The sequence below is a fragment of the Rana temporaria genome, chromosome 8 (assembly GCF_905171775.1).
Source record: "Rana temporaria chromosome 8, aRanTem1.1, whole genome shotgun sequence".
NCBI classification, from domain to species: Eukaryota; Metazoa; Chordata; class Amphibia; order Anura; family Ranidae; genus Rana; species Rana temporaria.
This window is the reverse complement of record NC_053496.1, coordinates 171,893,613-171,921,339: the sequence shown is the minus strand read 5'-3', so window position 1 is coordinate 171,921,339 and position 27,727 is coordinate 171,893,613. Positions and strand designations below refer to the sequence as shown.

At 44.6% G+C, this 27,727-nt stretch overlaps 1 protein-coding gene across 1 annotated transcript; it reads left to right on the top strand.

Moving 5' to 3' along the window:
* On the top strand, positions 1–27,727 carry LOC120910501 (gastrula zinc finger protein XlCGF26.1-like). Its single transcript, XM_040322259.1, has 9 exons — positions 1–35; positions 144–282; positions 905–1,596; positions 18,306–18,449; positions 18,579–18,662; positions 18,997–19,032; positions 19,138–19,276; positions 20,547–20,686; positions 26,562–27,727. Exons 2-9 carry the CDS (start codon positions 237–239, stop codon positions 26,961–26,963), a joined length of 1,683 nt encoding a protein of 560 aa, XP_040178193.1. The 5' UTR covers positions 1–35; positions 144–236; the 3' UTR covers positions 26,964–27,727.

Sequence of the window (27,727 nt, the reverse complement as noted above, 5' to 3'; positions counted from 1 at the left end):
CACAGGAAGGTCACACCATCCCTCACCATCATCAGGTAGGTGGGTCTAAGGATGTTGAACTCAACCTTGGCTCTTAACCGTATTAGATGATATTCTTCTATGTAGTCTCAAGATAATAGCTGACATTCATACTATAATTTTAGGGGGAAGGAGCGAAGGGTATAAAAATTGAGGTGAAACAGGAAGAAGAGATATCTGTAATAGATCATCAGCTGTCTATAACTGAAGGTGAATTGATGGTGACAATGACCAAGGAGGAATCTTCTCTAGATGTCAGCACAGGTAAAAAATTATAGAATATAAATTGCAACACCTTTTTTATGTCATGTGACCTTGGCTTGTTGCGATATGATGGAAAAGTATCCAGTGAACCTATACCGCATCCAATGCAGTGGAGATACTGTACACCATATGAAAGGTCCATCTCCATTCCTCAATATAACGTCATGTTCCCAACAAATGAGGAGGAGATACTGTACACCATATGAAAGGTCCATCTCCATTCCTCAATATAACGTCATGTTCCCAACAAATGAGGAGGAGATACTGTACACCATATGAAAGGTCCATCTCCATTCCTACTTCAACATTGCATTTTTTTCAAAATTGTCGCTCTATTTTTGTTTATAGCGCAAAAAATAAAAACCGCAGAGGTGATCAAATACCACCAAAAGAAAGCTCTATTTGTGGGGAAAAAAGGACGCCAATTTTGTTTGGGAGCCACGTCGCACGACCACGCAATTTTCTGTTAAAACGACGCAGTGCCGAATTGTAAAAACCCCTTGGGTCATTTAGCAGCATATTAGTCCGGTCCTTAAGTGGTTAATCCCTACTGCAAAACATCATCAATAAACATGTTTTATTGTAATTTTTTTATTTTATTAAAACTTTTTTTTTTCAACAGGAGGCCACAGAAGCTGGAGAACCCGAGGGAGACGTCCAATTTTATCTGCAGATTATAATGAAGAAGATAATGACCTGGTACAATATTCTCCAAGAAAGAGAATTGTTACAAAAAAATTACATCAAAAACGTAATCCTATGGTAAGATCAACAAATAGGTTTACTTCTGAGAATTCCAAAAATAAATCCCATACCAACATGCCATATGTCCATACAAGTGATCACAGTGCAAATAAATCACCGGATCCTTTTGATCTTGAGGAATCTTCTCTCGATAATCTGCATCCTTCTCAGAATTGTGAAAAACCATTCATAGAAAACCATGACCTGGTTGTACACCAGAGAATTCCCACCAGCGCAAAACCCTTTACCTGTTCCCTGTGTGAGAAAACCTTCTTCAGGAAAGCAGGACTTGTTCAACACCAGAGAATCCACACCGGGGAAACGCCGTTTCCATGTTCTGTTTGTGGAAAGGCTTTCATTGAGAGATCGCAACTCAATAGGCACCATATAGTCCACACCGGGGAGAAGCCCTTTCCCTGTTCCGAGTGCGGAAAAAGCTTCTCTCATAAAGGGAACCGTGATACACACATGAGGATCCACACCGGGGAGAAGCCGTTTTCCTGTTCCGAATGCGGCAAAGGTTTTCCACAGAAAGCGGCACTAATCGTGCACCTGAGAACGCACGCCACCTGAGACTTCTGAAAAAAACGATGGTGGCGTTACATTGGCTGAATCGGTATGTCTTTAGTACAACCATACGATAAAGATGAGGAAGTCCAAAAGGATCATCCAAATCATGTGGAATATTTATTGTTACCGTTATGCAATTTTTTTTTTCTGCTATAATTTATTGTACATTTTCATTGTGTCGTTTGGTTTAAAACTCACATTTTTCCCCAATCTGGGAATTTTTCCCTCTTCCTGTTGCGTTATACAGGCAATTATGGGAAAAGCTATCCAACAAGTTCATAGGCATCAATAAAACCAATTATTTAGTAGGCCGGGGAAGAGTTTGACCCACTTTTTTTTTTTTTTTGTAGACTTTCCATCCTAATGGTAGTTGTCGCTGGGCAATTTCCTCTACAGCAGTGGTTCTCAACCTGGGGGTCGGGACCCCCTTGGGGGTCAAATGAGGATTTTCCAGGGGTCCTCAAAACCTGGGCTGTTCCTGAAGCCTGCGGCCGCCCACTCTGCCTCTTCACAGCTGCCCATTCAGTTCACGGCATAGCTGGGAGGCAGGGACTAGAGGTCAGCTGACTGGTGAGGAATGTGAAGTGGGAGGGGCTGGAGGAGACCCTATCTGCTGATTTAAGCATAGGTGTCACTGCTACGAAAAACCACAAAGTCAGAGACATATTGAGTAACACTACCTGTGATTAGAGTTGCCTTTAAAAGTCCCCACTACAGTTCTCAGATCAGCAAATGACCATGATCAAGAGCAACTAAGTTGGCTGATTCCAACTCCCCGCCAGCACTGCCACTGATCCCAACTCCCCGCCAGCACTGCCACTGATCCCAACTCCCCACCAGGGAGTAAGAGAAGGAATAAAAATAGAGAATACATGGAAGGGAGAGGAAAAGAGGGGGAGGAACAAAGAAAAAGGGAGAGAAAGAATAAGAGAAAGACGTCTAGAGAGGGATGGGAATAACAAACAAGAAATTAGGATAGAGAGAGATAAAAGGGAAAGAAAGGAGAACAAAGAGAAAGAGTGGTACATCCTAAAATGTACTATAAGGGGTTTTAATACTGTACGAGTGGAAGGGACTCAGGGAGCGCTTAATGTCCGTGGGTTAGGGGCGCAAATTACTTGTCTTACCTTGGGTGCTGACAACCCACAATAGAAAAATTATTTTACCTTTTAGGGGTCCCCACGACTTGGGAAATTTTATCAAGGGGTCACGGCACTAGACAGGTTGAGAACCACTGCTCTACAGGGATACAGATAACCATAACCCAACAAAGGCTCTCACCTTTTCTATCTGTCAATAAATTACAATGTACTTGAATGACTGAAGTTCTCTGGGAAGAATGGTGGGGTTTCAGGCTGTCCTTCCTTCTTCCTTACATAAAGATATGTATTGCATCACACCGATACAATAAAAGTTCTCATTGGTAAACCATAGTGTGGTTACTACTCAGGGCCGGGACAAGGGGTGGGCAGAAGGGAAGTCTGCCCTGGGTGCAATGGTTTATTGCAGGGATGTGGGCGCCCTGACACTAAGGGGGGTGAGCACAGTTTGGCATCTTTGCCCTGGGAGCTGGATGGCCTTGTCCCGGTGTTCTATCAGACTACCGCTAGCCATCAGATTGTGCAACGGAAGTGATGTTCCAACCAAAAATTACTTACTGCGCATGCGTGATGCATTCCACGGCGCGATGCGTTCCCCACACTTTATGATCTGACAGGTAGCGGTATTCTGATAGAACACCCATGTGGATATCTTACTACACCCAGCTATGTCTTGAATCTCAGAGTAATTTTAGCAATAAAGTGAGCATATAGAAATAAATATAGTGTATTGAAATATAAGATGCTGTTTTGGTATAACATTTTGAAGGAAGCTGGACCCCAGCAGTAGGAAGGTGGCAGAGGCCATGTTGGTTCACTCCGCACTACTCGGCGCTAAACATTTAGATTCCTCTTTAGAGCAGTGTCCCCATAGATCCCCCCCCCTTTTAGAGCAGGACAGGGTCCCCATAGATCCCCCTTTTAGAGCAGGACAGGGTACCATAGATCTCCCTTTACTCTTACCTTTTCACCTATTATCCCCCATGCTACCAGGTTTTCCTGCACCACCAGGTAATCTAGGCTCTCCCTGCAAAGAATATATATCTTTAGGCAACATGACCCACTTTAGAGCAGGCCAGGGTCCCCATAGATTCCCCCCTTTAGAGCAGGTGAGGGTCCCCATAGACCCCCCCCCCCTTTTAGAGCAGGGTGCCGAATGGGCACAAATCCTTCCAATGGCCTACAACAATGGGGCCCAATGACACCAAAGGAATACAATTCCTCCTACTGACACCAGAGATGGGGCATTGTTTTCTTCCTCTGGACCTTTTCTACTACCAATGGCCACAGTCTGCCCCTTAAGTTTGATAGACAGTAAACTGGCCCATTGTTTAGATAATTTGAAGACCCCATTTGCAGCTGGAATGTACCGGAGACTGGGGATGTAGCTGAGGTACAGTGGAGGCTGAGACTATGGATGTTGTGAAGGCTGGGAGAGCAACTGAGCTGCAGCGAAAGCGGTGTTTGTACATAGAGGTGCAAGGATGGCTGCAGCAGAGTCAATAAGTCTTGCAGAGGGCAGTGAAGGTGCCAGGGAGGCTGCAGCAGAAACTACAGAGGACTAAACTGCTGTATGGGATAGCTTTGGTAGCTTAGGGGAGTGATAAACACAAATGTAGCTGTGATGGCTTAGTTACATTTTCGGTTCAGCGTTCTGCAATGGCACATGATGGGGTTGTGACACTATATGAAGTGTCCATGGCTCCGGGGAAGAGAAGAGCCTCCCGCAATGGATCACATAAGGTAAGTAGTTGTGAAATTACCCCCCCCCCCCTTTATAGGGTCTCCCAACCCGTTAAGGGACTGGTTTCAGGGGGAAGAGGTGATTGAGGAGCAAAAACATCTAATGCCAGTTGAGATCCAGGAATGTTCTTCCAGGCTTTGCTATCTAACAGATAATTCAACTTGCCTCTCGGGATCCTGGAAATTTAGATTTGCTGGAACTCGTATCCCTGGAAGGAAGCTGCCTGAGAAGAAACTGAATGGAGCCCACAAGCGGAATGTTCTATGGTAGCCAGTGAGCTTGGGCTGCCAAGAGTATGGAAGGGTTAAGTCTTGTACCACCGGTTTCCCGGGCTTTTTGGGTGATGCCTTCCTGTGTGAAAGTATCCCCCATTTATAGGGTCTCCCCACCTGTTGAGGGCCTGGTTTCATAAGGAAGGTCACAGAAGTTGAATTCAACGCAACTTTATTTGAGCTAATTGCAGTACAGGCGATGTTTTTCCTGTCTTTTGAAGTGTAAGGCCGCATACACACGATTGTAAATTCTGTCAAGAAAAGTTTGGTGTGAGCTTTTGGTCGGAAATACAGACCGTGTGTAGGCTCCATCGGACTTTTTTTTGTCGGAATTTCCGCCAACAAAAATTTGACAGCTGGTTCCCAAATTTTCCGACAAGAAAAGTTCTTGTCGGGAATTCAGATCGCCTGTATGCAATTCCGAAGCACCAAAATCCACGCATGCTCTGAATCAATAGGACGCATGCTTGGAATCATTGAACTTAGGTTTTGAGGTTCACCCTCAAAACTAACTTTCTATCTATGCTATCTGCAGCCTTAATAAAGGCTTGTAGCGTTGTAATTTTTTTTTTAATTTGGACACTTACCTGTCTTCAGCCGCACTTCCGGGTCTTCTTCCTTGCGGGGAGTGGGCGTGTCGCTCCTTTTCCCCGACGTGGAGCTCTGCGCAATGTCTCCTGGGAGTGAGTGTTGATCCTCCCAGGAGACGATTGACGTGCGGGTAAAGCGCGTCATCGCCTTCCGAAAATATCCGACGGGGACTCGGCGCTATACGGCGCCTGCGCCTGCCGTGTAGAGCTGACTGCGCAGGCGCCGTAAAGTGCCGAGTCCCATCTCGGATATTTTCGGAAGGCGTGACGCGCTTTACCTGCACGTCAATCATCTAGGCCTCGTCTTAGGAACGCCTACTCCCCGGGGGAGCGAGAACCCGGAAGCCGGGTGAAAAAACGAAAAGAAAAGTAATTAAAGCGGAAAAAAAAATAATCCAGCATACTGTTGATGTCAGCAGTATGCTGGAAGTAAAGGTATATAGATGTTTTAGGGTGAACCCCCACTTTAAATCTTCTCGGGTAGTTGTAGTGTTATACGTCACCGCATTTTTCATGATCGGAATTTTGTGTGACCGTGTGTATGCAACACAAGTTTGAGCCAACATTCCGACGCAAAAAAATCCACGGTTTTCTTGTCAGATTTTCCGATCGTGTGTACACGCCATTAGAAGACAATGACTTCCCTGTGACCCGTCTCTGTGAATGACTAAAGCTTGCCACAGATGTTTTGAATCTCCCCCGGTTCAGCAGGAACCGGCCAAGATTTGAAGCATGTATGGGCAGGCTGAATGTACCCAAGTTAAAGCGGAGGTTCACCCGCACATAACACTTTTTCCCCATAGCTGGATGCTCGTTTTGTCTAGGGGAATCGGCTATTTGTTTTAAAATATGAGCCGTACTTACCGTTTACGAGATGCATCTTCTCCGCCACTTCCGGGTATGGGTCTTCGGGAGCGGGCGTTCCTATGTTGATTGACAGTCTTCCGAGAGGCTTCCGACGGTCGCATCCATCGCGTCACGATTTTCCGAAAGAAGCCGAACGTCGGTGCGCAGGCGCAGTATAGAGCCGCACCGACGTTCGGCTTCTTTCGGCTACGAGTGACGCGATGGATGTGACCGTCGGAAGCCTCTCGGAAGACTGTCAATCAAGAAGGAACGCCCAGTCCCGAAGACCCATACCCCGGAAGCGACGGAGAAGATGCATCTCGAAAACGGTAAGTACGGCTCATATTTTAAAACAACTAGCCGATTCCCCTAGACAAAACGAGCATCAATCTAAGGGGAAAAGAGAAAAAAATAAATAAATGGGTGAACTCCCGCTTTAATCAATAGATCAACATGGGTACAAGTTACAACCAGCATGCCAGATTTTAAATGCAATTATTGCAAATTGGTGATCTGGCCCCCTAGCAATAATCACTGTGTTCTCCCAGTGGTGGATGGCTTCCCCCGACGGGAGAACACAATAGCTCCACGGGAGGGATTCCCCTGTCAACACTGACTGTTCTCATGGGGGAATCAAGCTAATTAATTTTTGCAGGAAAAAAAATTTGCTCTGTCTATGGCCGGCCTAACACTGACTGAGGGAACAGGGAAGAAGTAAGGAGGGTCTTGCTTAGGACTATAATAACTAGCCTTAAAGCGGAGGTTCACCCTAAAAACATCTATATACCATTAAATCCAGCATACTTCCGACATGTACAGTATGCTGGTATTTTTTTTTTTTTCGCTGTACATACCGTTTTATAGTTCTTTTTCTTTTCTCACTCCCGCGGGGGAATAAGCGTTCCTATGAAGAGGCGTAGATGATTGACGTGCGGATAAGGCGCGTCACGAGTTCCGAAAATAGCCAGACTGGGACTCGGCTCTATACGGCGGTATATATGGTATATATGGTATATAGCCGAGTCCCAGTTCGGCTATTTTCGTAACGCGTGACCGAAAAAAAAGGTATGTACAGCGAAAGAAAAAAGAAAAACAGCATACTGTACATGTCGGAAGTATGCTGGATTTAATGGTATATAGATGTTTTAGGGTGAACCTCCGCTTTAATGTGTAACTAAAGAAAAGTAGTAGAAGGGAAATCTCCCTATGAGGAACACTAGTTCTGGTGAGCCCCAAGAGATTTCCCTAATTTGCAGAGATTTCCTCTCACTTCCTGTTTTGGTTATGTGACAGGAAGTGAAGGTAAATCTCCCCAAGTGGACACAGATGGGAAAAAAAAAAGGTTTGCCTATAGTTCTACTTTAAACAAGAGGGGAGGACAGAGGAAGATACCAAAAACACATTAGTATACAAGTTGCACTCATCCAAGAGCTCCACTATATGTCGGCATATTACAGAAAAAAAAAAACCCTCATGCAGTTTGATACAAGAAATAAAAAATACATGAAAGTGGGGCAACACAAGCATACTATCACAACCCAAGATGGGGACCCTGTTCCTCTGTGCAGCTGCTTTCTCTGAGAGAAGGATCTAAAACAGGGGTCTCAAACTTTCGGCCCTCCAGTTGTTGCAAAACTACAAGTCCCATCATGCCTCTGCCTGTAGAGTCATGCTTGTAACTGTCAGCCTTGCAATGCCTCATGGGATTTGTAGTTTGGCAACAGCTAGAGGGCCGGCAGTTTGAGACCCCTCATCTAAAAGGTAGCTGATGTTCCACCAGGGAGCCCATCATGGGAAATTAATCTTTGGAGATGTGGGCTCTCTTCAAGTTATTAAAGATACTCACAGATGCGAAAAATGGAAGGTGCCAAGTAATGAGGGACTGGAGAGCGAGACAGACATGAGGCACTGGGTAGTGACCCCAAAACTAGAAAGAGAGCCGTTCCCCAAAAAAAGCTAAGTTAAATGTCTCTCCTGATGCCCACACTGCTCCATTGACTTTAGTAGAAAATCTCTCAGAAAGACCAGCACTTTCAGTGTCACATACAGCACTATCTCCTCCACTCCTCTTCATCTCTCTATTGGGGTACCCCAAGACTCTGTCCGCCTTTAATATTGATTGGACCCTGGGCAAACATTTTCTTGGGCCCCCCTAAATCCACTTATCAACGGGATCAAGGGGCAGCTACTTTGGGCCCCACAACAATGACTGGGCCTGGGGCAGCTTCCCCTTTTGCCCTACGTTAAAGATGGCCCTGCTTGGGCCCCTCCTATTCTCTCTCTATACGTCTTTCCTGGGTCGGTTGATAACCTCCATGGCTTTCCAATATTACCTCTATGCTGATGACACCCAGATCTATCTCTCCACTCCTCAACTTACCCCCTTAATCTCCTTACGTATCACAAACTTACTGAGCGACATATCAGTATCGAGGTCACACCTAGACATGTCCAATTTTTTTCGTTACGAATACGTTTTCCGTCAATTTTCGTTATTTTAGTTGATTCGTTAACATAAGAATGAACGAACGGTTTAGCGCAATTAATAACGAATAACTATATTTTCAAAATAACGATATGGAAAACAACGAAGATACGAAAGAAGAAAGAAACGAAAACATAGAAACAACGAAAATACCGAACCCAAAAAAAATAAAATTATTACGAAAAACAAAATGAACGAAAATGCAAACTTACTAATATTCGAAGACCGAAAAGAAAACAACCGAAATGCCGAACAAAGAATAAAAAACGAAAATCAAAACGAACGAAAAATAAATTACGAATCTTCGGAAAACGTAAATGAAAACAACGAAAATACGAAATAATGTAAATTAGCTTTCGTTAGTACTGAAATATTTCTGGACATTGACCAATAGCCACTGAGCGCTGTCCCTTTCCTCTGAAGAGGTTTGTTCCTTCCCCCAATGAGCTTCTTTCTCATTACCTCCTGGCTCCTTGTGTCTTTTTCTGTGTTAGACTGCAGTGCATCTAATTTCTAGATTTGTATTTGTAATATCTGACATATTTTAGTTTTCTTCTACGTCAGACTTCATTCTAGACAGGGTGTGTGTGCTAACTAAGACAGTCAAGTCAATCACAGTAAAGTACGAATTACAAAATTACGACGAGTAGTGTGTCGAATAAACGTAAAATGTATTCTAACAGAATTACGAATGCAATAAAATCTACAAAAGTACGTTTTTACAATCGAAGGAAATTAGACACGAAAATACGAATGATCATAAAGCAACGAAGATATATTTCTTACGAAAATACGAACGCGGCATGATGGAAAATATAATGTAAATACGAATAGCAAAACAACGAAAATTAAACCAACGTAAAAACCAAGGAACGAATAAAATCATTTTAAAAATACGAACGCCGCAGAATACAAAATATAACGAAAATACTAATCTCGATTCAACGAAAAATAAACTAACAGAAAAAAACGGAAATGAAAACAACGAAAATACGAAATAATGTAAATTAGCTTTGGTTAGTACTGAAATATTTCTGGACATTGACCAATAGCCACTGAGCGCTGTCCCTTTCCTCTGAAGAGGTTTGTTCCTTCCCCCAATGAGCTTCTTTCTCATTACCTCCTGGCTCCTTGTGTCTTTTTCTGTGTTAGACTGCAGTGCATCTAATTTCTAGATTTGTATTTGTAATATCTGACATATTTTAGTTTTCTTCTACGTCAGACTTCATTCTAGACAGGGTGTGTGTGCGAACTAAGACAGTCAAGTCAATCGCAGTAAAGTACGAATTACAAAATTACGACGAGTAGTGTGTCGAATAAACGTAAAATGTATTCTAACAGAATTACGAATGCAATAAAATCTACAAAAGTACGTTTTTACAATCAAATCATAAATGATCATAAAGCAACGAAGATATATTTCTTACGAAAATACGAACGCGGCATGGTGGAAAATATAATGTAAATACGAATAGCAAAACAACGAAAATTAAACCAACGTAAAAACGAAGGAACGAATAAAATCATTTTAAAAATACGAACGCGGCAGAATACAAAATATAACGAAAATACTAATCTCGATTCAACGAAAAATAAACTAACAGAAAAAAACGGAAACGGAAAAAAAAGTTTTATGAATATACTAAAGAGTACGAATACGATAACCAACGTCTTACGAAATTACGACTCGTTACGAATCGCGATAAACGAACAGAAACGAAACAGAAATAAATGAACATTTTTGCTGTGCACATGTCTAGTCACACCACTTCCTCAAACTCAATCTTTATAAAGCCTCATACACACGATCGGACTTCCAACTGACTTTTCCGTGGATTTTGCTCTGAAGGGTGTTGTCCGTGAACTTGGCATGCATACACACGGTAGGACTTTTTCAGCCAACAAACACGAACGTAGTGACGTAATAGACGTACTATGTGTTTTTTCTGCTCTTTACCGCCAGCCTTTGGGCAACTTCTGCTATTGTTGTCTTATCTTTAGCATTGGTTCTGAGCATGCGTGTTTGTACTTTGGACTTTAGTCCGATGGACTTGTGTACACACGATAGGATTAGCCGACGTAGGACATTTGTTGCCTGGAAAGTTTGTCTGTTCTCACAGCGAACAATTGTCTGATGAAAAAGCAAAAAAGTTTGTCCGATGGAGCGTACGCGCGGTCAGATTGTCCGATCAAACAGGCCAGTCGAACAATTGTTGTCAAAAAGTCTGATCGTGTGTATGGGACTTTAGACAGAGCTTGTAATATTTCCTTATTCCCGATCCCTTCCCCCCATGACTCATGACTTTACCTTTGAGATCAACAGCACAACCATTGGTCCCTCCGCACGCACCAGGGTGCTGGGTGTAATCCTATACTCTGACCTCTCCTTCAGGCAACACATCCAATCGCTGACTGGTACACATGGGGCCAGATTCACATACCTTTGCGACGGCGCCGAACGTACTGCGCATGCTCCGTTTTGAAATTTCCCGCCGTGCTTTGCGCGAAATGACGTCGCCCGACGTAATGTTTTGAACGGCGACGTGCGTTACGTCCTTTAGTATTCCCGGACGACTTACGCAAAAAAAAAAAAATTTTTAAATTCGACGCGGGAACGACGGCCATACTTTAACATGGGCTGTCTATTTTTACACCACCTAAATAGCAGCCGTAACTTTGCGACGGGAAAAGCCGACTAGCGACGACGTAGGAGAATGCGACGAACGCGCGTACCTTCGTGGATCGCCGTAAACAGCTAATTTGCATACCCGACGCGGAAAACGACGCAAACTCCACCCAGCGGGCGCCAAAGTATTGCATCCTAAGATCCGAAGGCGTACGGAGCCGTACGCCTGTCGGATCTTAGCCAAATGCCGTCGTATCTTTGTTTGTGAATACAAAATAAAGATACGGCGCGGCAAATTTGAAAGTACGCCGGAGTATCAGCAGTAGTAGTGTGCCCATATGTCCCAGATTGCCCGGGACTGTCCCGCAATTGACATGTCTGTCCCTGGTCTCGGGCACCTTCATTCCGGGACAATACAGTGTCCGGAAATGAAATAGAGGACACAGTCACCCCCTACTAACTAGTAACTACATTTCCAGAACTGGTTTCTAGGACCGGCGCTGCCTGGCGTCTTGCAACCAGTGACAATTTACTTAGACAGTGAGGCCGGGAGCGAGGCTTGCGCCTAGTGCAGCACTGCTATCCCCACCCACCTCGGCACCTCCTCCTTCTCTGGCACCCAGCGGAAAGCAGCAGGGACTGGTGTGATCTTTACTCTCCAGATTGTGACGCCACTCCTTTACTTCTACGCACGTGGCTCATGCAGAGGGAGTGGCAGCAGCACTGCATCTGGTGGCAGGCTATGGTTGGCAAGTGGCACTGCATCTGATGGCAAGTGGCACATTCAGCTGACAAATAACCTGCTCAACCCCGAGACTACATTTCCCCCTGCCCCCCCTCTTCTTTTTTTGGGGAAGGTGAGGGGGGGTGTCCCTGAATGGCAGTTTGGAAATGTGGTCACCCTAGCAGCAATTGATGGGCACAGTGTCAGCAATTCATTAGCACACTCGCAGCAGTTGATGGGCACAGTAGTGAAAGTTGATGGGCACAGTAGCGGCAATTGACTGGCACACTGGCAGCAATTGATGGGCACAGTGTCAGCAATTGATGAGCACAGTAGCGGCAATTGTGATGAACACATGGCAGCAATTGATGGGCACAGTAGCTGCATTTTATGGCACAGTGGCTGCGCTTGATGGGCACAGTGGCTGCGTTTGAGCACCAGCCGCCACTACACAGAACCTGTGTAAATACTACGTGTTTGGGTTTAAAGGGATGAGGTGGCAACCTTATAAGGTACCCTCTTCTCCTCATTCCTGTAGATGAGCTCCTGGTGGCAACGTAATATTTTAGCCCTTATATGAACACATGTTGGCGTACAACTAAATGAACATGTCACATGTCCTAGAAATTCCTCCTGCTCTGCTGGGCTACAACAAAATGGCCGTCAAGATCCAATCACAGAAGAGCCTGCCTTTAACCCATGCTGCTGAGCATTGATGGTGGGGGGATGGGCGCTATTGTTGCAGGAAGTGAATGGCACAGAGTTGGGAGCAATGGAGGCAAACTGCAGCGACCTGACGGAGAGGATATTACGGTTCACCCTGGAGATCATCTACCTGCTGACCGGGGAGGTGAGGAGGATTCTGGGAGCGCTGCCGACACGTTCGCTTCATTCTATTGATTGATAAAATAACTTTCCAACAGTTTTATTCCAGCAACCAATCACCGGGAAGTGTCTAAAGGACATACTTTTCGTCTGTGAAGGTTTTGCAACATTTAAGTAAAATGCACTTTTTTAAGCAACTTTTTTTTGTACTCGCAAATGGATAAAAAAGAATAATATATATATATATATATATATATATATATATATATATATATATATATATATATATATATATATATATATAAAGACGTTTGTCATGAATCGTTTAGTAACATTCTCCTGTCCTGTCGCTTACTAAATCAGTATTAAAAAAAAATAAAAAAAATAAAAAAAAAAATAAATGATCCAGTTGCGAGTACAAAAAAAGTTACTTATAGAAAAGTCTTTCGTTCTTTGTCAGTTGCAAAGAGAAACGGTAAACTCAAACGATGTCCGTTACCCCCGGTTCACACCAGTGCGGCTTCCGAATTGCGCTACTTCAGCGCGATTTCAAAGCCGCGGATCAGTGCGATTTGGATCGACAATTTGCATTGCGGCTTGCGACTGCATTTAACCACTTGGCTACCGGCGCGCTTTCACCCCCTTCCTGCCCAGGCCAGTTTTCAGCTTTCCGCGCTGTCGCACTTTGTGCTACGCTGTACCTGAATGACATTTGTATCATTTGTTTTACACAGGTAGAGCTTTCTTTTGGTGGTATTTAATCCCTGCTGGGGGAATTGCTTAAGAAACAAAAAATAAAAAAAGAACAAAAAAAATAAAAATAATAATAATAATTTACTTATAGATTGTTATAAAATTTTGCAAATAATAAAGTAATTTTTCTTCTTCGCTGATGTGCTCTGATGAGGCATAAGTGGTGGGCACTGATAGGTAGCACTGATGATTGGGCACTGATAGGTAGTACTGATGGGTGACACTGATGATTGGGCACTGATAGGTATGACTGATAGGTATGACTGATAGGTATGACTGATAAGTGACACTGATAGGTGACACTGATGATGAGGCACTGATGAGGCGGCACAGATAGGTGACACTGATGATTGGGCACTGATAGGTAGCACTAATGACGAGGCACTGATAGGTGACACTGATGATGAGGCACTGATGAGGCTGCACTGATAGGTGACACTAATAGGAGGCACTGATGAGGCTGGACTGATAGGTGACACTGATGATTGGGCACTGATGGGGGCACTGATGAGGTAGCTCTGATAGGTGACACTGATGATTGGGCACTGATGGGGGCACTGATGAGGTAGCTCTGATAGGTGACACTGATGATTGGGCACTGATAGGTAGTACTGATAGGTAGCAGTCTTGTGACATCTATCAGTGTCTGGCCAAGCACTGGTTACAGCTTGTAAGAGGAGTTTTCAGTCCCCTCTGACTGTTCTATGAGACTGCGGGACCCCTGACCCTCTGCCTGGACAGTGCTGATTGGCCATGTGCTATCCACATGCACTCTCCCCCAAAAAAAAAGAACAAAAAAACTCTCTAGCAATACACACCAAACTGAGCATGTGCAGAGTGCCTCCTTGGGCTCTGTTCTATTAGCAGATGGATTGGGGACAGTAAAAGCAGGGAAGGATCAGAGTAGATAGGATCAAACAGCTTTTAAAAAAAAATATATATATTATTTTTATTGAGTTTCAAGTTTAGATACAAAACAAATCCTATTGGGCATACTCATGCCCGGTACACACGATCCGATTATCGGACGAATGATCGTCCGTTTTTTTTTGTATGCTAATCTCGCGTCGAATCTGATGAGTTTACTAAAGTCACAAAAATTCTCGTACGGCAGAATAAAAAATCGGAAGTGATGTCATGTGTTGTAATGCATTTGTATTGCATTTTCGAACGAGAGCTGTACTGATTATACGAAAATCGGACGATCTGGCATCGTACGAAATTTTTTTTGTGCATGTCCAATAAATAAAATCGGATATACTGTTCTGATCGGCTCTCGGAAGCTCTGTACTAATGATCCGATTATCGTACGATCGTTTCGAAAGCGGCATTTTCCGTACGATTTTCGGATCGTGTGTACGGGGCATCAGGCTCGGTCCACATACATCACAATAAAACAATGTTATAAAAGAAAAAAAGAAAAATAAATCTAATAACAAACTCTTAACAGTAGTGCCATTATTGGCACTAGAACAAAGCTCTATGCTCCAGTAGCTACCGAGATTGTTAGAGTATTGTAGGTATCAGTTGCTCAGGGGTAGTAGTAAGTCATATAATATAAGAAGGAAGTAGGATTGTCCCGATACCGATACCAAGCATTTTCCCGAGTACTTGTACTAGGGGAAAATGCTCTGATTCTTCACCCGATACCTAACTGTTCCTGTATCCTCCTCCAGTTCCCCCCTCCGTGCTGCTCTTCCCCACCATGTCCCCCCTCCATGCGGCTGTCTTTCTCCATTATTCTGTTCTCCCCCTCCGCGCTCTGTGTCCCCCCTCCGTGCTGCTGCTGTCCTTCTCCATTATTCTGTTCTCCCCCTCCGCTGCACTGTGTCCCCCCTCCGTGCTGCTGCTGTCCTTCTCCATTATTCTGTTCTCCCCCTCCGCGCTTTGTGTCCCCCCTCCGTGCTGCTGATGTCCTCCTCCATTATTCTGTTCTCCCCCTCCGCGCTCTGTGTCCCCCCTCCGTGCTGCTGCTGTCCTCCATTATTCTGTTCTCCCCCTCCGCTGCACTGTGTCCCCCCTCCGTGCTGCTGCTGTTCTCCATTATTCTGTTTTCCCCCTCCGCTGCACTGTGTCCCCCCTCCGTGCTGCTGCTGTTCTCCATTATTCTGTTTTCCCCCTCCGCTGCACTGTGTCCCCCCTCCGTGCTGCTGCTGTTCTCCATTATTCTGTTTTCCCCCTCCGCTGCACTGTGTCCTCCCTCCGTGCTGCTGCTGTTCTCCATTATTCTGTTTTCCCCCTCCGCTGCACTGTGTCCCCCCTCCGTGCTGCTGCTGTCCTCCATTATTCTGTTTTCCCCCTCCGCTGCACTGTGTCCCCCCTCCGTGCTGCTGCTGTTCTCCATTATTCTGTTTTCCCCCTCCGCTGCACTGTGTCCCCCCTCCGTGCTGCTGCTGTTCTCCATTATTCTGTTTTCCCCCTCCGCTGCACTGTGTCCTCCCTCCGTGCTGCTGATGTCCTTCTCCATTATTCTGTTCTCCCCCTCCGCGCTGCTGCTGTCCTCCTCCGTTCTTCTGCACTCCCGCTCCGCGCTCTGTGTCACCCCTCCGTGCTGCTGCTGTCTTCCTCCATTATTCTGTTCTCCCCCTCCGTGCTGCTGCGGTCTTCCTCCATTATTCTGTTCTCCCCCTCCGTGCTGCTGCGGTCTTCCTCCATTATTCTGTTCTCCCCCTCCGTGCTGCTGCTGTCCTCCTCCATTATTCTGTTCTCCCCCTCCGTGCTGCTGCTGTCCTCCTCCGTTCTTCTGCACTCCCCCTCCGTGTCCCCCCTCTCTGTGCTGCTGCTCTCCCCCTCCTTGCTCTGTGTCACCCTCAATGTTAGTGTGACCACATTTCCAAACTACAATTCAGGGACACCGGGGGCATCAGATTGGCCCGGGGGGGGGGGGGGGTGGCTGTGTCAGTTTGATTCCGGGACACTTTATTGTCCTGGAATTAAGGTGTCCGGGACAGAACTGCAAAATGCGGGACTGTCCCGGGCAATCCGGGACACATGGTCACCCTACTCCATGTCCCCCTTTGAGCTCTGTGTCACCCTCCATATCCTCCTCTGCCCCCTCTGTCAGGATGGAGAGCGGAGGTAGGAGCTGCTGAACCTACCTTTTCCGAATGAACACTGACTCTGTCCATTCATATAACTGAGCATCGTAACCTGTGTTTACGATGCTTCAGTTTATGAATGGAGAGGAGCCTCTGTCTCTTGTCCATTCATTTTCAGTGCAGCTGAGAAAGGGTGGGGGGAATCTGTGTCCTTAGTCCCTTTCTCTGTCTCAAAGGGGAGATGTCAGAGGTCTGTTAAGACCCCCGATATCTCACCAAAGCCCCCACCATTCACCCCCCCCCCCCAAATAAAAAGCATTGTAAAAAAACATAACAAAAAATAGTAAAAATAAAATAAAAAATACTGACACATGTGCCACTGTCACATGACATAACAAAAAGTAACGTAATCGGCGAGTACTTGAAAAAAAGTATTGGTACTTGTACTCGGTCTTAAAAAAAGTGGTATCGGGACAACCCTAGAAGGAAGTCACATTTATTAGATATGTGGATTGGACATGGGTTCAATTACATACAATATATGTGTTCACCCGGTCTGTTGTAAGGTAATCTACTAATCGGGGTCAGTATTGATAGATAGGTCCTCTACCCAAATGTCCCAGACATTGTGGAATTTTTTTGGAGGAACATCTCGCTAGATAGGTGGCTTTGAATAGTGGTAAGTTGATATAATTTTTTTTCCACAAAGTTTAGGGTTGGAGCTGATGGGGATTTTCATTGGAGACGAATAATTTTTCCTTGCATAAAACAATAGCAATCCTATCAGCGTCCTGGAGGCCCGAAGAGAAGCCAACACTGACCCTGACCTTGACCCAAACGCTAACCCTGGCACTGACCTAGGTCAAACCTTATTCTAGGTATTTTTATTATTATACACATACACTTTTTTTCAATCTGCAAGGAAAGAGAGATGCGATGTATCTCTCTCCTCTGTTTACAGAGAGAGAAAACACGGGGGCTTTGACTGATCACTGTAGCTGCCAATCCGAGGCTATGACAGCAATCGGGCAGTGGCGGCTGGTGCTCAAAACAAACAAAAATAAAAAAACATCCAATGCCGCCACTGTGCCCCTTAAAATGCCGCCACTGTGCCCCTTAAAATGCCACCAGTTTGCCCCTTAAAATGCCGCCTGTTTTCCCCCCAAAATGCCGCCATATTCCCCCCCCCCTTTAAAATCTATGTATTGTATTTCAGTGGCGATGCAGGAGAGAGGGGGCGGCGCTCCTGCGCCCTCTATGGACGCACCGCCACTGCAATCAGGTGACCCAGGATCAGGAGTTCCAGGTCCCAATCTTTAGTACGGGGCCCAACTCTCTCCATGAAACCCTGGTCTGTGTGCTGGCTCGCTCCTAGCACAAAGGGAGATAAGCAAATATGCGGCCCCACAGAAAAAAGCCCAGTCCAGTGGGGCCGCATATTTGCATACACTCGGCGCGGAGGGGTTAAATATTCCCACTAACCTGCAGCATAAACAATATATAGGATAAACGAGAACATCAAGAGTTTTGTGTGTGTGTGTGTGTGTGTGAGAGGGGGGCTCTCACTGTTGGGTACCGTGGGCCTAGGCCCTACTTACAGAAAGATGCCGTTGATCAGATTCTAGCACAGAGGTTTCATTGATGTCAGCAAGTTTGAACTTTTTTGTTGGGGAATGTTTATAGTGTTTGCTGATCTCTCTCCACAGGATAACATAGTTGTGAAGAAGACATCGGGAGATGGACAGAACTCCGTTATGGTTCCTCTACTTTCCTTACTGGTTCCAGAAAGAAACAATGAGCAGAAGATTTTACAAGTCTCCCAGAAGATCATTGACCTCCTGATGAGAGAGGTGAGCGGTGCCGTAAATTCTGGGACATTATCCAGTAACAGACAAGGGATGTGTTCCTATAAGGTATCAGAATGTCTCCATGGAGGAGCCGAGGCATTTATACTACTATTATTTTATAATTGTATACAGAGTGGAAACTGGAGCAAGTTTAATGTTCGTATCAAAGAAGAGATAAAAGAAGAAGGGATTAAAGAAGTCCAGAAAGAAAATGGTGTGAGGAAGGAGTGGGAGTATATAGAAGGACACAAGGATCTCTACAAGGACGTCATGATGGAGAATCAGCCGCCCCTCACATCACCGGGTAAGAGGAGACTTTATTGTAAAGGAGAGAGCAGTAGGGAGGGTCCACCTAGATCCTCCATCATCTGACTCCATGATCTGACCGCCCTTACGCGTTACGTCCAATCAAGCATTTATTGAACCTTGTTTATTACGAGGTCTATAAGCAGTGCTTTGTATTCAGTCAGTGTGTGTGTTTCCTACAGATGGATCCAGTAATGGGAACCCACCAGAGAAATGTCCCCGTCCTCTGTATTCCCGGGATTCCACACAGGAAGGTCAAACCATCCCTCACCATCATCAGGTAGACTAAGAATGTCAAATTCAAACTTGGCTCTAAACTATATTAGATGATATTCTTCTATGTAGTCTCAGGATAGTAGTGTTCACAATCATTTTGTGATTTTAGGGGACAGAAGTGAAGGGTATAAAATTTGACGTTAAAGAGGAAGAAGACATGTATGTAATAGATAATCAGCTGTCTATAATTGAAGGTGAATTGATGGGGACAATGACCAAGGAGGAATCTTCTCTAGATGTTGGCACAGGTAAAAAATTATATAATATAAAATACAGCACTTCCCATTTTTATTTTATGGTCATTCTTTCATATTTCATTTTGTTTTCATCAAATTTGGTTTGTTATTATATGATGGAAAAGCATCCAGTGAACCTTTACCGTGGAGATACTGTACTTCATATGAAAATTGCATCTCCATTCCTCAGTATAACGTCATGTTCCCAACAAATGAGGAGGAGATACTGTACACCATATGAAAGGTCCATCTCCATTCCTCAATATAACGTCATGTTCCCAACAAATGAGGAGGAGATACTGTACACCATATGAAAGGTCCATCTCCATTCCTCAATATAACGTCATGTTCCCAACAAATGAGGAGGAGATACTGTACACCATATGAAAGGTCCATCTCCATTCCTCAATATAACATCACGCAGGCCTGGTGCAAGGATTTTTGACACCCTAGGCAAATTCTCATTTTGCCGCCCCTCCTTGGCTCTACCCCTGACCCCACTCTCTTTGCCCTGCTCATGTATACCCCACCTTTCTAACGAAGCGCCCATCAAATGCAGCCTCACCAGCGCCCATCAAATGCAGCCTCACCAGCGCTCATCAAATGCAGCCTACCAGTGCCCACCCATGAATGTTTCCTTGCTTCCATTCATTCGGGAGTCCGAACACAGACACAGTCCTCTGCCAGGCGCTGCATCTCTGACACTATCTGCGAACGGAGTGGTGGCTGCCTGCTGATGCTAGGACTTAGTTGCTTGCTGCAGAGAGAAGAGAGTAGGAACACCAGCGGATAGCTCCCCTAGGCGGCAGGGCACCCTAGGCGGCTGCAAAAGTTTGACTAGTGGTAGCACTGGCCCTGACGTCATGTTCCCAACAAATGAGGAGGAGATACTGTACACCATATGAAAGGTCCATCTCCATTCCTCAATATAATGTGAGGTGCAGAAACTGTACTCCATATGGGAGGGCCTTCTCCATTCCTCAATGTAATGCCCTGTTCCCACAAATTTGACGGAGAAAGGTCCATTTCAGTTCCTCATCATAATAAATGTCATTAGCGTACATACGTCTTCTCCCAGTGTCCTATAGCTACTTTGATTGTATCGTACACCTTATCTAACTCTATCCTTGCATTGTTATCTCTGCACCCAACTGCGGACCAAAAATCCGGGTAACGGTTGACTTCCAGACCAACATTCATTATTACGAACTGCAAAACATGAACAAATAAACATGTTTTATAAATTTTAGTATTATTATTGATTCAACAATATTTCCAACAGGAGGCCACAGAAGCTGGAATATCCCAGAGAGACATCTTATTTTATCTGCAGATTATGATAAAGAAGATAATGACCTGGTACAATATTCTCCAAGAAAGAGAATTGTTACTAAAAATTTACATCACAAACCTAATCCTATGGTAAGATCGACAAATCCGCTTAATTGAGAATTCCAAAGATAAAGTGGTTGTAAAGGTTTTTTTGTTTTTTTTTTAAATAGGTTCCTTTAATGAATGAATGAATGAATGAATAAATGAATGAAAAATTTATAGAGCGCAACACATGCGAACTGAATCGCTTCTGGGCGCTAGTTGTTTGTGACTCATGACCTCAAAAGAGCAGAGTTTTGATCCGTCTTCTGAAAATCAGGTGGTTTTCCTCCAACCGAATGCTGGTTGGTAAAGCGTTCCATAGTCTAGGACCCTGGAAAGCAAACCTTCTTTCTCCTTTGGATTTGTATTTAGTTTTTGGTACCCTGACCAGATTTTGGTCGGTGGATCGCAGAACTGCGATTCGAATTGTGAGGTTCTATCTTGTCGCAAAGATATTGCGGAGCCTTCCCATGGATGCACTTATGTGTAAGGCAGAGTGCTTTAAATGCAATTCTGTCTTTTACTGGCAGCCAGTGAAGGGTTCTCAGCGAAGGTGAGATTGATTCCCATTTTTTTTTCCCAGTCACCAGTCTGGCAGCCGTATTCTGAACGACTTGCAGACGGGAGATTTGGTACTTTGGGAGTCCGAGGTACAGGGCGTTAGCATAGTCCAGTCTGGAATTCACGATTGTTCCCACCACGACTGCTACGTCTTCTTTAGGGATAAATGGAATAAGTCTGCGTAGTAGGCGCAACAGATAGTGCGCTCCGCTGACTACTGACCCTATTTGTGCGTCCATTGTCATGAAGGTGTCAAAGATGACCCCGAGACTTTTGACTTTGGAGCTAGGGTTGATGATTTGCCCCAGAATGGGCGGTGGAGTCCAAGTTGTTACCACTTGACTCTTTCGGCTGGCCTGAAACACAAGGAGTTCTGTTTTAGAACTGTTGAGTTTAAGATAGCTGTTGGTCATCCAGTTGTCAATCAAAGCGAGACAGTTCTCTAAACTTGGATGATGATTCTTTTTGTTGCCGATGCGCAAGTACAGTTGCGTATCGTCTGCATAAGAGTGATAGAGTAGTTCTTGGCTACTGATAATGTCAAAGAGAGGGCGAAGATAGATGTTGAAAAGCACCGGTGACAGGGGGGATCCTTGGGGGACTCCACATGACACCGTGCGCCTTTCAGACGTGAAAGAACCCAATTTAACTGTTTGTGAACGGTTTTCAAGAAAGGAAGAAAACCATGGTAAATCACCTTCTGCAACTCCTGCTACCGAAGCTAGTCGCATCAGTAACAGTTTGTGATCTACCGTGTCAAAGGCTGCGCTTAGGTCCAGCAGAATTAGGAGACAAGATTCTCCTTCGTCTGCGGCCTCGAGGGCGTCGTCCCATATTTTAAGTAAGGCCGTTTCTGTCCCGTGTCCAGGACGGAAGCCTGATTGTAATGGATCCAGTAGGTTATGGGTATCTAGATGCTGTTGCAGCTGTTGTACCACTATTTTCTCCATTATCTTAGAGAGAACGTTTAGGCCTGTTATGGGGCGGCGGTGAATTGGGTCCTTGGGATCCAGATTCGTTTTTTTCAGGATGGGCTGGATTATGCCCTCTTTCAGCATGGATGGCACTGTGCCTTCCTTAAAAGACTGATTTATAAGCTGTGTGATGGGTGGTGCCAGAATGTCGGCACAATCCTTCAACAGTTTAGTAGGGATGATATCATTGGGCGATGTGCTGTTCCGCAAGGCACCGATGATATTTTTTGTGGTATCGCTGGAAATAGGCTCCAGAGTGAATTTTGTAGAATGCAGAAAGTTTCTGCGGGAATTTTGTGGCTGATTGACAGCCGGATTGAGGTGGGTATCGTTTTGCAGAATACTTTCCCGGATTCTTTCAATTTTGCTAATGAAAAAATCCGATAGTTCATTACAGAACTCTTGGGTGTCTGAGTTGGGGACTTCAAGACATCCCGGATTCATGGTCTGGGTGACCATTTTGAATAGTTCGCGGGGGCGATTTAGGGAACTGTTAATCGCCATAGAAAAATGATGTTTCTTGGCTTTGAAAATTTCTTTGTGATATCGTGTTGTTATTGCTCTGTAGAAGATAAGATTATCCTCTGCAGGGTTTCTTTTCCAGGCGGCTTCCGCCCTCCTGCGCTCTTGCTTTAGAAGCGATAGCTGGTTGTTAAACCAGCCAGACTTTTTCCTGCGGCTGCCGAATTTGCGTTTCGGTGCTACTAAGTCGGCTGAGTGTAGCAAGGCTGCGTTTATGGCGTCCAGTGTATCAGCGGCTGTTTGCTGAGGCTGGATTGTTTTGATTTTGTTTCTCAAGGTAGATTTGAAGAGTTCCGAGCGGAGCTTCTTCTGAGACCTAGCCCAGTGTATTGTCACCGGTTTGGGTGCTTTTGACACTGGGGGGATTTTGGAGATTGTGAACTTGATTGCATGGTGGTCTGTCCAATGCAATGGTTCATTTTCTAAAATGCTTATTTCCAGATTTTGTCTGAAAATTAGGTCAAGTGTGTGACCTGAAGCATGAGTGGGCCCGCATATAAGTTGCTGTAGTCCTAATCTATCTAGGTGATCAATGCAGGCGTCCGCAATGGAATCCTGTGCGGAGTTAGCCCACAGGTTGAAATCCCCGAGTAGCAAAAGATGTTTGCTGTTGAGGGTATAAGTGGATATAAACTCCGTTAATGATGGCAAAAACTGCGATTTAGGCCCAGGTGGCCTATAGCAGAGGAGAATGTGAACAGTCTCCTGGGGGGAAGTTTGGAGCTGAAGAGTAAGGGTTTCCATGAATGGAAGAGGATTTTGCAGGGCTGGTTTAGTGATTGCGATGTGATTCTTATGGATCACCGCAAGGCCTCCTCCTCTTTGCCCTATTCTGTTTTCTGTTATTAGGTGATAGTTTTCTGGCACCAGTTCATCGAGAATGGTGTTGCAGTCGTCTGAGAGCCAGCTTTCTGTAATAAAGAGGCAGTCTAGATCGTTTTGTAGTAAGAAATCGTGGATTTCTAATAGGTGTTTTACTGCCGATCTTGTATTAATCAAAACACATGATATGTGTTTTAACTGTGTCAAGTGGTTAAAATTTTTGATGATCGATCGCCGATCGACTCTCCAGAGTTGGTCTATTTTTAAGGCCTTTTTGGTGACGGCTGGTAATGTAGTTGCGAATTGTCTCAGATCCCGAATGGAGTCCGCAGAGTAACGCAGATTACCCATTATTGCCTGTCACTGTGGGGGGGGGGGGGGGGTTGATGATTTAATTTACCATTGGAGGGAGGATTCACAGAGTCCTTCCTCTTGATCTTGGTCCGGAGGAAGGCGAAAAAACCCCTGGCAGAGCTGAGCCAATGTGCTGTCACGGGGAAAAATTCCTTCCTAAACCCTGAGGGGCGATCGGCTGCAAAGCCCTGGACCAAGTATCGTAGGGTAGAGGGAGGAGAGGAGGGGTGACAGGTGTCCCTGTTCTGAGGGGGTGCCAAGGCTCAAGCCTCAGATTTGTCTAGGCAGTGTTCCCTTTTTTCTTTTATTAAAAAGCAAAAAAACACTGCTGATTGCTAATCCCGGGAGGACGGGGTCCTCCAGGGATATGGGGGGGAGTTTCTTTCCCAGGACTAGCGCAATTCCGGCTGGATTTGTGCCTGGCTGCGGTGCGCCGCTAGGCCGCGGCTGAAGCCGCGGTGTTTTCTGATTTCGGCGGCCGCGAAAGAGTCAGGCCTGGCGCGGATGCGGAGAAAAAACGGCCGCCCGCACAGTGCAAGAGACGTGCGAGGTGCGGGGCGGTCGTGGGCGATCGTGGGTGGTGGTATGGGGACCGATGTGGGTTTGCAGTAAGCAGTGTCCACAGTTGGATCGCTGGGGTGGCTGTCCTTACAAGGACGGTTCTCAGCGATTCCGGGGGGATGGACCTGAGAAGCAGGGATAAAGTCTTACCAGTAAGAGAGCTGGTCAGTCCAAAAAGCTGCAGGTGGAAAACGGCAGCAAGGCAGCAAGGTGCTAGAAGCGAGCGGAGGCGACGGAGAGGAACCCCTGCCTGTCTGGGACCAGGAGCCACACGTCCTACTGCTAGGGCCGTGCGCCGATTACTGCTGGCCCAGTTCTAGCCCTAGGGAGGAGTCAGAGTCAGAGTGCTGAGTGTTTCCTGCTAGTAAAAAAAGAGAAAATAACTCTGCGCTTAAATAAAACAGTGAACAAAATGTTACCAAAGTAACTAAGTGTTAAATAACCACTGTGTAAGAAAAAATAAATAAAAACAAAGTCCCAAACATGAAGTGAGGAAATTGTTAGCAATAGGACACTTCTAGGGATTAATTCAATAATCTCTGTAATACTCAATGGAATATCTAAAAGAAGCCTGGATCTTATTTTCAGCCAGAAGAGTGTGATATTACCAGACTGGAAGGATCTCAGGTTAAGGAGATCTATAGAGCGTGTGCATCAGCCTGCCGGCTTCTGCCTGATTCTGCCTGTTTCTCCTGTGTGATCTGGTCTGAAGAACAGCTGAAGGTGTTTTCCCTCATCTAGCAAGACTGAAGCATCCCTCCCTGATCAAAGTGGTCTGTTACCGTAGCCGGCAGGCTGATGCACGCGCTCTATAGATCTCCTTAACACGAGATCCTTCAAGTCTGGTAAGCGGCAGTAATATCACACTCTTTTGGCTGAAAATAAGATCCAGGCCTCTTTTAGATATTCCATTGAATATTACAGCGATTATTGGATTAATCCCTAGAAGTGTCCTATTGCTAACAATTTCCTCACTTCATGTTTGGGACTTTGTTTTTATTTATTTTTTCTTACACAGTGGTTATTTAACACTTAGTTACTTTGGTAACATTTTGTTCACTGTTTTATTTTTTTGCATTGTATATGCACATACATATTGAGTTAGTCAATCTCACTTAATCATTTTTTTTTGGTTCCTTTAAGCTAGTGCATTGTTGGTTCACTTACCCTTTCCTTCGATTTCCCTTCTAAATGTTTTTTTTCTTTGTCTGAAGTTCTCACTTCCTGTTCATCCTCAGTAAGCTTGCCCCCGTCATCCGAGCCATTCTGGCTGGGGGTTAGTCAGCGTGCTGGCCCCCTTCCTTGGGACTACATCCCTGCGAAGAGACGCTGTAAATGTTCACAGTCTCTCCCCGCGGGATGGAGTCCCAAGGGAGGGGGCAAGCACACTGACTAACCCCCAGACAGAACGGCTCGGATGATGGGGGCAAGCTTATTGAGGAGGAACAGGAAGTGAGAAATTCAAACAAAGGAAAAAAACATTTAGAAGGGAAATCGAAGGAAAAGGTAAGTGAACCAACAATGCACTAGCTTAAAGGAACCAAAACAAATGATTAAGTGAGATTGACTAACTCAATATGTATGTGCATATACAATGCAAAAAAAATATAACAGTGAACAAAATGTTACCAAAGTAACTAAGTGTTAAATAACCACTGTGTAAGAAAAAATAAAGAAAAACAAAGTCCCAAACATGAAGTGAGGAAATTGTTAGCAATAGGACACTTCTAGGGATTAATCAAATAATCGCTGTAATATTCAATGGAATATCTAAAAGAAGCCTGGATCTTATTTTCAGCCAAAAGAGTGTGATATTACTGGCGCTTACCAGACTGGAAGGATCTCGTGTTAAGGAGATCTATAGAGCATGTGCATCAGCCTGCCGGCTACGGTAACAGACCACTTTGATCAGGGAGGGATGCTTCCGTCTTGCTAGATGAGGGAAGTGAACCAACAATGCACTAGCTTAAAGGAACCTATTAAGAAAATAAAAAACAAACCTTTACAACCCCTTAAATCCTGCACCAATATCCCATACGTATGTTCATTCACACTATCACAGTGCAGATAAATCACTGGATCCTTCTAATCTTGAGGAATATTCTCACAATTATCTGTTTCCTTTTCAGAATTTTGAAACCTCATTCAGTAAAAACCACGACCAGGTTGTACACCAGGGAATGCCCACCAGTGAAAAACCCTTTAAGTGTTCGGAGTGTGAGAAATCCTTCATGAGGAAAGCAGGACTTGTTCAACACCTGAGACTCCACACCGGGGAAAAGCTGTTTTCGTGTTCTATTTGTGGAAAGACTTTCACCGAGAAATCGCAACTCAATAGACACCACAAAGTCCACACCGGGGAGAAGCCCTTTTCCTGTCCTGAGTGTGGAAGGTGCTTCCCCCATAGGGGGAACCGTGATAAACACATGAGGATTCACACCGGCGAGAAGCCGTTTTCCTGTTCAGAATGTGGGAAAAGTTTTGCACAGAAATCGACACTAATCATCCACCAGAGAATGCACATCACCTGAGGCTGGTGAAAAACTTATGGTGGCGTTTCACTGGTTGAATCGTTATGTCCTTGGAAAAACCATACGAAAAAAATGAGGCTTTTTGAAAGGATCAGCCAACTCGTATGGAATATTTTAGTTTTATTGTTGTGTGATCTTTGTTTTTTCTTTCTTTTTTTTTTTTATTTTATTTTTTAATATGTATATCATTTATTGTGTATCATCATGTTGTAGTTTTTCCTAAAACTCAAACATTTTGCCTTTTTTTCATTCCGGAGATTTCCCCTTCTTCCTGTTGTGTCAAAAATTTAAGGAAACATCTAAACCACAAAGAAAAGACACGGGCATCAATAAAGCCATTTGGTAGAGCAGGGAATAGTTTTATCTGCATTTTTTGGATGTACAAGTCCCCCCTGGAGAGACTTTCTGTCCCGATGTTGGCTGTCACTGGGAAATTTCCTCAACATGGATACACGGATGTGTCATATGCTTCAAATGGATTTATCTTGGTCAAGGAGTTGGTAGTCCAAGTCTGTGTTTTTTATTTTTTTGTTGTTTTTTTTTTTTGTTTTTTAATTGGGTAATTTATTATTACTCAACAAAAGCTCACGCCTTCTCCATTCTGCCTAAAAAATAACCAAAAACTGTTTTGGATTTCCACTAATTATTGAAGTTCTCTGGGGACAATGGTGGGGTTTTGGGCTGTCCTTTTTTTTCTTTTCTTTATATAAAGATATATGTATTGTGTAACAGCAATAAGATAAAGTTCTCATTGGTAAACCATA